Here is a 12,355-nt window from a genome sequence, read left to right on the forward strand (position 1 = left end):
TCATATAGATGAAATCAGTGTTTGAGAGTCCTTTCTGTGTATTGTGTAGCATTCCATTATATGAATATACAACAGTTTATTCTCCTACTGATGAACACCTTTGAAGTCCCTAGTTTTTGGCAATTTTGAATAAAGTTGGTGTTCTTTCAGAAATATACTTTCACTGCTCATGTGTTCTACCTAGTAGAATTTCTGGATGTATGTTTAGTTTTATAAGAAACTGCCAGACCTTTTCCAAAAGCGGTTGTACCATTTACACTCCCACAAATAATAAGTAAGTCCTGGTTGCTCCACATCCTTGGCAAGATTGGTATTGCCAGTCTTTATCATTTTAGCCATTGTAGTTGGGTGTGTGGTGGTAACCCACTGGGGTCTTAATTTGCATTCCCTGATAGCTAAAAAATATTTACCATTTATTGAAGTACTTACTGGCATCTTTTGTCCATTATGCCATTTAATGCACAAAACAACTCTTTGACACAGGTACTAGTATTTTCACCTTCATTTTACAAATGAGGCAAAGAAAAGTTAAAGATTACCCAAGATCGCAGCTCTTACCTTTCTCTTAGTACTAGTAAAATATCCTAAAATACTAACTGGGAAATAACAAATAATGTTAATGAACAGTGCTTTGTCTTAACATGTAAGCTGAAACTTTACTCATTTGAATAAAGCTATGACCAATTTTAGATTATGACTTCTGTCCATCACTTTTTTGCTCTTAGAGCCACTAACACTAGGTGGCTTATGCTACAAGGTTATAAAAACAAGACCAAAAAATGGCATTATGCTGTTTTATTTTACAGAGTCCCTTAAGCAAGAAAGTAAAAAACCGTAATCAAATTTCTAAAGTTATTAATTCTATTATGCAAAGATAACTGACTTTAGTTATCTCTCAAAGGGAATGGTCTATTCCCAGAAAGTAATAAACACTCAATATAAATTAGTTTGTGACTTTACAGTAAAATAAGTTTCCACTGTTTAATTACTTCAAAATACTTAACTGTTCCAATGACACCAAATCAAAGCAAGAGTGTTATAGGCAAAATTATTACCCTAAAAGATTTCTATATCTGTTACAACCTCATTTGTTACATTTTAATAAGAATATATAAAGATTATAGTATGCTATAGGTTTTAATATTGCTTTGAGAGGAAGGAAATCAAATGATCTTTTTAATTCAACATTGAAAAATTTCTTATCTTATATAAAGAATTATTTCAAGCTATATAATGACTGAAAATTTCAGTTAAATCAAAATTTTACTTTCATTATATTCTAAAACTGAAGCATTTATATTTCCAACTAAGTTTTTCAATTTAATGTTATTATTAATTGTAAAAAGTTCTGCCATAACATTTCAATTTGAGATTAATGGGGATCTCTACATTGTCTAATGTGGCAAGATTATTTATCAATTCAAGTAGCTTATTTTTTTCTATCTTACTTCCTATCATTTGGGTTAAAATTCTTTTAATATCCAATCACCTCTACTGTGAAATACAGGGGGAAAAAACATGATACAAATGTATTCACATTATCAACCAGAAGGAACAGCACAGTAGAGACAGGTTTTTTGTTGTCTCCTATGCAGAACATCTGTAGAAACAAGTACATCTAATTGTCCACACATATAATTATCTACTCCAAATATAAAGGAGCAAAAATCATACATTTAAAAATTATAAATTGGCCAAAGCAAAAATTTTATGAAAAACAAAAAACAAAAAACTGTATTATCACTAGGTTCCAATTCTTTTTAATCCACAAGATAAAGGATCACTTTCTATCCATGTACCATTTTATTAGATTTTCCATTCTTTCTGTGTAAGAATTATTCTATCTCTTAAAGAACTTTTATCTTCTATTTTACTAAAAAACTCTAGTGGGTTTAGCTGATTCGAGTTCAATATAACCTGATGTGATATGATAGGCAAAGGATGGGGGGGGGTGCAGTTTAAGATGCACAAACAGGGAGGTAAAAATCTACCACTTCAGTGGCCAGAATAATTTAGAAATAATACTTCAGGAGGGATATGGACATAATGGGTAAAACAGCCAGGTGAGGGATTTGGAAAAGCTATCTTCAAGCTAACAATCAAGACAGGACACCCTTCAAATAGAGAATAGGTAACTGGCAGATATAGACTCAAGTATCTGTAGATACAAGAGGGTATAAACCTCTTTCCATTAATTCAAAGAATAGAATTAAGAATAGTGGGGAAACTTAGGGAAGGCATAACTCAGGCTTGATAAACAGGAAACCTCTGTTAACAGGATGGTGAAAAGAAAGCAAGACATTATTAAGCTGAGTAAGAAACTGACCTGCATGATCCAGGGTACTTCTTAAGTCTAAGATTCAACAAGTCCCTAACTGAGAAGTTGTCAGTCCATAGAGACAGCACAACCGGCTAATCAAAATCCTTACAACCGGATTTAAAAAACGGATTTAAAAAATTAAGTTGTCCAGCTGATCATTAAATTCCACAAAAAGACACACATGGGTATAAAGCTATAACTTCTTGGGCCTATACCGGATCACACCGGCTGTTCTACCCTACTTAAAAAATGAAAAGGTCATATAATCTTATCTGAGAATCTTTCTACCAGAGTTGAGAAGGAGTGGGGGAAAAATGAAAAGAACAACTAAAAACTGAATGCTCTTAATTCCCTACTAATCTTATAGATAGAAAGCAACAGAGGCTGAGCTTAAGTACCTTTCATGCCAGGTACTCTGGGATAGGAAAAGATGAGTGACTATAGGCCCTGCTTATCAGGAGTTTACGGATTTGATTTGGAATGGCTTAATCACTCCCTTAGTCTGAATGCAACACACAGGGATTCCCATGGCAGGTACTACTTTTAGATGAACATAATAATGTTTAAAAATGACTTTGCAGACATGATGGCTTATGCTAACAAAATACTTGAAATTACTACCATTAGCAAAAAAAGTTACTGTGATAAATCCAGATGTCAATCCATTATTCCCATCAAATCATTTAAGTTAAAATATATATTTGCTAAACAGATGGACAAATATTTCACTGGGGAAAATGTTACCTCCTGTCTTCCCCCGGAACAAGCCAAAGATAGTGGTGTGTCCTTGGTTCTTTCTGACTGGGCTTCAATGTCTGCACCATTGTCCAGCAATATTTCCACAACACCAACATGACCAGCTGTGGCAGCCAAGATAAGTGGAGTAAAACCTGGAAAAAAATAATGATCTTCTTACTACATGCTAAGCAAAAAAACCCCACTGTTTTTCATTATATCTATCACAATAGGGCTGGAAGTAGTATTTCTTCACAGAACACAAATATTCCAGAAAAAAAAATTAACAAACCTAAGCCCTACCTTTCTTGTCTCGGTGCTCAATACTAGCTCCTCTCTCTAGCAGTGTTTGTACCAGCTCCTCATGACCACCAGCACAGGCCAGTGTTAGCGCCGTATCATGATTACTTTCAGTCTATAAAAAATTAATTTTTGATTAGGTTAATTTTAAAATAACAGATTACATAATATATACTTAAACCAAATACAGACACAGATGTACCATTCTACTGTATCAAACATTTGGATATTAAGTTGTTTTTTTCCATCAGCGGCTAACTTGTGATTTTGTAAAGGCTATAAAATAACATTTGAACTTTATGGGCAATTCTTAAGCATGAAGGAAAGAAAGTATGATTTTCAACCATATGCTATTTACAACTACATGATTAAAAGAAATAGCGTTGGACTCACTTTTGCTTCTAGCCATTAATGGAGTAGCACAGAAAAGATCTGTCTTCCTATCTCAAACAACCGAAAGGGACAAACTATTTGAAATGATGGTGTTTAGATAAGCAGTGCATGGCAGTGATCTCCAAGGGTAGAAAGGATTAAACTCAACTTAATTGCCTGGAGAGTTTCAAGGCTGCTGTGTGTAGAGAGGGTACCCAAATACAGCCTGGCAATCTCCCTGAGCTGGGAAAACAGAGTTCGGAGCGGTCCAGATGGCTGGAATTCATGGGGCGGACCACTGGAGAGGAAAGCACGACAGAGTACATATCTGCAGTGGGTATTCGCTTTCAGCTGAGTTCTGATCAGCACATGTGCATGAGGAAAATTATGAGAGGCCAAGGAGAGACCACCAGAAGGCATAACAACACTCAGAGCTTACACAGGGCCAGCAATAGTTTGGTTCCCACCAGCTAGAGTAGAGATACATCAAAACACACAGAACATCAAGTAAAATCCTCAGCAGTGGGGCCAAATTAGCTGTTCTAGGCCCACCTAACAGAGCCGAAAAGCAAGCCTTGATATGAAAAAAGGGCTTCCAAGTAACTTAACTGCAGTTGAGAACAAAGCCCCAAAATACTTAAAGGAAGAACAACAAAGAAAAATACGTAATATACAGAATATTTTGAAAGACAAAGACAATCATAACTGACACATGATGCTTTATATAAGATTTACCTCTGACTTCTGCTAATGATAGTGACCAATACTGGATTTACTGGCCATACTCTATTAATATAGTTTAAAATGCTTATTTCATGAACAAAGTCTTCATACTTAGTACTCTAAACTTGTGCTATTGAAGAAAGGTAACTACCAGCAATATGTGGCTATTGTACTAGAAATACAGCTATATATGTGATCACTCTAAGCTGTAAGTAGAACATACAGACTGAATTTTGAAGACCTTTAGTACGAAATAAAAATGTAAAATATCTCAGTAGTTTTTTGGTTTTATGGATTACATGTTTAAACAATAACATTATGGATATATGAAGCTAAATAAAATACATTCTTATAATGTATTTCACCTATTTTGTTTTGCTTTTTCTAATGTTACTAGAAAATTTTAAATTTCATGTGTCTTGCATTATTTTTCTACTACACAACACTGTTCTAAGCTACTTTCCCCCATTTTTACATATACATCTCTATTACAATACTTATCACCAATCTTCCTTATGCTAACACTAGTATGTGCCTATCACTCTCAGAGAACTATAAATTCCTGGGAGGTAATGAACATGTCTTATTCATGTTTGCATTCTCCACCTGTAAGTGATGCTTTGTCTAGGAAACAATAAATGATAGTTAAGTTCAGTGAATGACAACGGCTATGCAGGGTCACAGATTCAAAGGCTATTACTAATAAAACAAAAGGCTACATATATGAAATATATTTATTGTGTTCATGTATTTATGTAATATTTATTATATTTATGTAATAAATACAGAAAGGAAAGGCATTTTCTCCCAGAAGGTCAATAACTCTAAAAACCAAACTCTATTATAAAAGATGAGTAACAAGACAAAAGGCAAAATTGATAAGAGTCGAGAAATAAGAAAAAGCCTACTAGCCAGTGATGAAGAGGGAGACCGCAAAAGCTGCTCTGCAGAAGAGGCTGGCAGAGAGCAGAGCTACTGACTGCAGAGATCAGGGATGGCCACAAGGGAGAGATGCACCAACTACAACAATGAAGGACATGAATACTTAAATGAGTGACAGCTCTGACTGTCTAATAGTATTTGATCTTCACTTCAGGTTTATCAGGAAGGAATTATTATGCTTGATTTCAGAAAGAAAGAGACAAAGGCTTAGAGAAATAATCCTCTAGTGGTCATACAAGCTAATAACTGGTAAGGACTGGCTTAAAAAAACCAAGGAGATCTTGGATAACAAAACCCTGCTTTCCCCATTACACCATAAAGCAGTCCTAAGGCACAGCCAACTGAGGTCAATATAATGTTAAATCTATCTACCTTATATGCTTTCTATGTTAGTGACAATTAGAAAGTCAACTTTATGATGAATAATCTGCTTTATGATGAAGTTTATTAGGTTTCTCAAAGTCTTCTGGGGGTTAAAGAGTAATTTAGGAAAGCAGTACCAGTCTTAAATAGAGAATGAAGAGACAAAATTTGAAAAAGATAAGCATGGAAGATTTTAGTGGATTAGTAAAATATTGGGTTTTTTCCCCCACATTATAAAACATCAGTTCAACTGACATTTATGAAGCACCTTTTATGTTCAAAGTACTCTGCGAGGTACTCCAGGGTTGACAAATATGAGTAAATGCAGTTCCTGTTCACTAGGAGCTTAGTGATTACAGCACAGGACAAATTTAGGTTCAAACTATGAAAGACATAGAAACAAGGTATTATGAGAATTGAATGAAAAATAATTAAAACTAAGAAAGAGGGCTTGTCAAATTCCTTGGGGAACTTAAGAGTAAGTAACTTCATTAACTAATATCTTATGATAATCTTCTAAGGACAATAATGAAAAAATTTAAAGATTCTGAAGTAAGGTTTCCACCTTCCTAATAAACATAATCCCCAAATGTGAGAAACACTAACCTCATTTGCAATATTTCAAGAAACAAATTAACTGAAGCAGAAGTTTGGGTTAAAGTAACAATGGCTAACATGATATAGAATTAAAAAAAATGTGTTTTGAATATTATTAATCAAGGAAGTAATGATAACAATATAGGTGATGGCTTTCTGAAAGGTAACGTTATCACTAAAGTCGTGTTATGTTATACTGGTTAACAAGCCACGTACATTGTCATATACCTATAACTAAAAGAAACCTGAAAGGGAGACTGATGCCCCAGAGATTTCTTAAGAGCTCATTCAGGTTTATATTCTAAAGAAAATTTCCATTTAGCCCATGATGCCATAAAATATACCATTTTTTACATGACAGATGTTGTTATGATGATTCTGGCTTATAAAAAATGTTAACATTATATTCAGTGTAAAAGTATTCTGTAAATTGACATGACTATTCAATTTTGTAAGACTGAAAAATAAGAAGGAATCATAAGACAGATGCAATATTAATGGAAAAAGCAACTTTTAATGAGCTGGAATGCAGGTGAAAAAACATACCTGAACTGCCTGTAAAAAACAATTACATCTAAGTAATTAATTTACTTCAAAAATCATTAGGACTTCAAGAGCTAACCAGTTTTTTAGACTTCCATAACCTTTATAATTCTAGACATCTCATTCTCTAAACATGTCAGAGGTCACATTTAAGATTCAAAAAAGATAAAAAAAAAAAAAAGGACAGCATTTAGGGAGAATGAGAATAATAAGAATATTCAGTAAAATAGTAAATAACCTGCTTAAAACCTCACATAAACAATCAGAATGCATGCATTTTAAGTAGAATGCTTTAATGGCTGCATATTGCATATCACCATTAACTCATTTTTCCTGGTCTCTTCAATTTTTCTCATTAAAATATTGTGATTAAACTGTTCTCTGTATTGCAAAACCAACAAGGGAAAAATATCCAAATGGTATTTATACCATTAAAGGCAAAACATAATTTTACATACTTTCTAATTTCAGTCTTGGCATCTAAGTCAAATTTAATGCCTACCCTCTTTAAAAAATAATCATGGAGGGAGGGGGGTGGGGAATGGGTTAGCCTGGTGATGGGTATTAAAGAGGGCATGTTCTGCGTGGAGCACTGGGTATTATGCACTTAACAATGAATCATGGAACACTACATCAAAAACTAATGATGTAATGTATGGTGATTAACATAACAATAAAAAATTTAAAGAAAAAAGTAATCATAGATATATGTTATTTATTAAAAATTGGAAAAAAGGTAAAATTGCATAATGCAATATTTATTTTTCTCTTTTTTGAAATGTACCAGAACCATTTATTCCAAGTTCAAGGAAAGCCTTTAGAAGTTTGTGAATAAAAAAGACAAGCAGTTCAGAAATACATGAAAAACATGTGATAAGAAAAAGGGAAGGAGGGGATGGGAACACAAGTTTTACACCCATGAACAGAACAACTGGTACTTTCTCACTTTTAGTGGCTGTTAGAGTCAATCAAAATCTCACACAAAATACAGAAAACACATAACTCACCAGTATTCAACTCTAACCTTCAGCCAGATTTACTGTTTCATACAAAATCAACAGTTCTTAAAAATCTGTAAATGATTACTAATTTCTATATGGAGAATACCCAGATATAAATTTCTTATACCATTCTAGCAAAATAAAAATTGGAGCTACGCTATTAAAAGATAGTAAATCTGAAATCATTCCTTCAAATTATCATTTGATATCAGTAGAACATGCCACTCCTGATCTCAGGGTCGGGAGTTCAAGCCCCACACTGGGTACAGAACTTATTTAAAAAAAAAAAAAAAAAAAAAAAGGATAAAAAAATACATCTAGACAAACTTGATTCAATAAAACCATTACATGAAAGGTAGAGAGCCCGTGGCACATATGTGCACACTGAAGGTAACTTCTAGTTATATTACATAAAATTTGAAGAACCTTATAAAGAATACAAACTCTCATCTTCAGCATTCTTCAAGTTCCAGAAATTAAACATGATTTCTGCCAATCCTTGTTAAAAATATTAGTTTCTGCATATAAAGATCAATTAAAGAAGTTTAAAATATGACCATTTTAAGAATCATTAGCATTTTTAAAAAGAGACACACTGAGGGTTTAAAAAAATTAACATTCCTTTTGTCCTTCTTTAAATTAAGATTTGATACAAATATGTGGTATGGCCAAGGAAACATGCTGAAAAGCCACAAAGATGAAAGACACACGATCCTTTGATCCTTCAATACCAAGTTCAACCCAGTTCTACAACGCTGTACCTTTACTGATTGATTGATTGATTGATTGAGGGGGGGAGAGAGAAAGTATGAGCGGGGGGAGGTGCAGAGGGAGAGGAAAAGAGAGAACCCTAAGCAGGCTCTGCGCCCAGCACAGAGCTCCACATAGGACTCGATCCCACAACCCTGAGATCAAGAGTCGAATGCTCAACCAACTGAGCCACCCAGGCACCCCTATAATGCTATGTCATTATTAAATATAAATCACTGTGGTTCATCATATGAATACTTCATAATTTTTTAAAAGGCTATAGAGTATGGTAGTTAAGGAGGGAGCCTTTAAAATCAGACCCACTGAAGTTTGACTCTCAACCCTCACTTCTTAGCTAAATGAAGTGATCTTTTAAGATTTCATTTAATTTGACAGACAGCGAAGAGAGGGAACAAAGCAGAGGGAGTGGGACAGGGAGAAGCAGACCTCCCACCGAGCAGGGAGCCCGATGTGGGGCTCGATCCAGGACCCTGGGATCATGACCCGAGCCGAAGGTAGAAGCTTAATGACTGAGCCACCCAGGCGCCCCGCTAAATGAAATGATCTTAAGCAAAATGTTTAATCTCTCTCTTAGCCTTGGTTTCTTCATCAGGGAAATGGGTATTTAAAAGTAGCTACTTCATATATGCGATCTGAAGATTAGACAATTCCTTAAAATTGCCCTTGACAATTTTAAGTGGTCAAAAAAAAGTCAGCACATACAACACAATGAAAATTTAGAAAGCAAGTAAGGATAGAAGTGATATTTCTTTTTCTTTCACAATATTACCAAGAAACACTTTAATGAAAAGGAAGCTTTCTTTTCATAGGTTAAGAGTACACGGTCTTAATAGGTCACACACACACATCCTTCCTGAAATTCAGGTTTATAAAGAACTGATCATTTACAAAACAAAAAGTTTTATCATGTATACTGCCACCCTCCCCACCCCAGGTATTAATCAAAACACAAAACTAAACTGCAAACATTTCTCAGGCCTGAATAAGGCCATATACTCTACCTTGTTCAGCAGTCTTCTAAACTAAGCCTCTTAGCATTTCTTCAGGACAAAACACCAGCTACCCTCCCCTTTCCAACTTCATTCTGCCCTGAGATTACATGGTAAACTAATTTTTTTAAAAACTGGGATTTTGTTTTGTTTTGACTTAGTGCTGCAGACATAGACACACAGATTCACTACATGTTTCAGTCAGCAAGATGAGAACTTTCCAAGACAATATAAATGCAATTGAGTACATAAATGGAAGAATCTTTTCTGTGTGATCCATTATGAATTAGAAGCGTACCTTCTAATTCAAGATCAGAAGAAAATACAAACTAATCTTAAATAAGTTATTTCTTTTAACATCCTCTTCTAAAGTTAAAAAAAAAGTTACCTGATGACCTTGGAAACCAGATCATCACATAATTATCAATAATAATCTGTACTTAGTATTTAACTTTTTAAAATGTGGATTCTAATTTATTCATAACGTGGCTCAGATCTCTGCCTAGAGAAAAAGCAGTCTAAGATGATTTAAATTACTGATTAATGTTTTTACCGATGGTATGATTTTAGTTAAAAACCATCCCTCCAGATTGGAGCTTACCTGTGCATCAATATCAATGGCAGGGTAGATAGGAAGCATGGCTGAAGGAGAGATGATAGGACTTGGAGTTGGAGTCTGAGGTTGGGAAATGGAAGCAGCGATACTGTGGGTAGGAGTGTTTGACATTGCAGATGCTCTTCCACTGACTGCTGTTGAACAAAATAACTGCACTTAATAAGGATGAAACACTGTTAGATAACAGTAAGAAATAATTATTAGAAAATATTTAAAGACTTCTTAAAACAAAATGTCTATAAGTAGACTGCCATACCACTAATAACTCATTTTTCTGGTTATTTTACTTCTGACTTTGGACAACAGTCTAAAAATAGAAAGTATATTGAGAATTACCCTTTTTCTAAGTAATAATCCATCCGAAAATAAAATTCCCCTCTTAACAGTATATAATCATAAAACCTCAATGCAAAATAACCCTGAAAACAAAAATATTCTTATGAATTAAAATTGAATATAAATGCAAATGGATAGTTGTCCATTGTATCTTCTTAATCAGAAAAGGAATAAAAGGTAAAATAGTCAAGTTCAGAGGGAGAAAAGTATGAGTTTTAACCTACCACTTTCACACCTCATATTCTAATGAAAGTAATTTCATTGTTTGGGGTGAACCTCACTCTCGAATCATTTAAAACTCTCCCTACTCTTTTACTAACTGCAGACAGGGGATGATATTATTCTGATGGTAGCCCTTTACTATGACAGCATAGTAAAATATAAAAATTTGATCCTCACACAGAAATATAGTTTCTCACATGAAGAATTATTGAGGGGGTTAAAATGCCCACCAATCAATCCAGCAATCACATTGACTTAAGAGGACAAAATTAAAAGATTAAGGTAGAAATAAATGTATGCATGCAATCAACCTTCAAATATAGATTATTGTCAGTTCTAAATATAATTTTGCCTTGATATTATTTTAACCAAAATATGCAAATTAAGAAGGGGCTGATTAGGTCAGTACTTGGGGTGGGAGAACTCCAAAGGTGGTGGCAACTGAGGGTATTTTACTCCCTCATGGATTCACTTCTGGAGTTGATATGTGAACATCAATCCTTTCTCCCCCCACCCCAATTAAAAATGCTATAGCACTGAAGTCTGGACATTAATCTTTGGATGGTCAACAGTAGTGTGGATGTGTGTTACCAACATACTTATCAACTACATCAGACAGAAAACAATCATGATTCACAACTGGATCTGAAACCAGGCAAAAGAGGTTATGATCCTGCCAAGAATAAAAACTGAAATTGACCTTATTTAACAATTATAAACATGATTGTCAATTAAGAAATCTATTTTACATGAAATCCTCAGTTCAGGCACAAACATACACTATATACATTATAGCAACACACATTCTATAATTATACATTTTTAAGTCCAATTAAAAGCTAAAGGAAAAACAAAGAAGGAAACAAAACAAAACAAAACACTGTTTGAATCCTTAGGGATCCAGATTAATAGGAAAGGGCATGTACTAATATATTAAATTGATCATCTAATGACCTTGATATTGTTATTCCATATAAATAGTTTTGTATGTTAAGAAAAAAAAAATCAAGATAATTTAAATGCACATATTCTAGATATAATTTTCAAAACCATATAAAATCTATGCCTTTTAAAATAGGTTCCATAATCTCCTGACTGATTTTCACAAATGAAAATGCTAAATACCAAAATTAGCTTAAACAGAATGAACACCAATCTGTCCAAAGAACTGGTTTTTATTTCATGATACTAAACAAAAAGTCTAAGCTTTATTGTTAAATGACTATATTGTTATTTACATTTTAATTGGAATAAGTTCTTTTAAAGAACATACGAAAATGAGTTTTCTTTTTTTTGGTCAAATAGTTTGTTCTTATCATCTCATCTAAAAGGAGATAGGAAAAACCAGTTTTCTCATTTCATTTCCTTTGGGGTACTTATGAAATTGGTTTATTAAACTGAAATAACTGCCTGTCACTCATCCATTCCCTATGGTGAAAAGTAACAACATGTAAATATGCAGGGATCTGAAGGAACTCTGGTACAGATCTTTACATGCGGTACTTCATTTTAGGGTTAGATTTTA

General features: G+C 33.8%; 1 protein-coding gene across 6 annotated transcripts in view; it reads right to left on the reverse strand.

Moving 5' to 3' along the window:
- ANKRD17 (ankyrin repeat domain 17) overlaps nucleotides 1-12,355 on the reverse strand; it is a 159,658-nt gene that overhangs the window by 41,226 nt on the left and 106,077 nt on the right. For 4 of the 6 annotated variants that reach the window (XM_025887072.2, XM_073891782.1, XM_025887069.2 and 1 more), the window contains 3 exons: nucleotides 10,258-10,406; nucleotides 3,359-3,470; nucleotides 3,065-3,210 (listed from right to left, as the gene is read on the reverse strand). In XM_025887072.2, the coding sequence (XP_025742857.1) occupies nucleotides 3,065-3,210; nucleotides 3,359-3,470; nucleotides 10,258-10,406 (407 nt within the window). The remainder of the gene's footprint in view (nucleotides 1-3,064; nucleotides 3,211-3,358; nucleotides 3,471-10,257; nucleotides 10,407-12,355) is intronic. The other 2 variants (XM_025887073.2, XM_025887070.2) reach the window with 1 other exon arrangement.

Source organism: Callorhinus ursinus, unplaced genomic scaffold (genome assembly GCF_003265705.2).
Source record: "Callorhinus ursinus isolate GAN/ISIS: 27379988/994484 unplaced genomic scaffold, GSC_fseal_2.0 scaffold4, whole genome shotgun sequence".
NCBI classification, from domain to species: domain Eukaryota; kingdom Metazoa; phylum Chordata; class Mammalia; order Carnivora; family Otariidae; genus Callorhinus; species Callorhinus ursinus.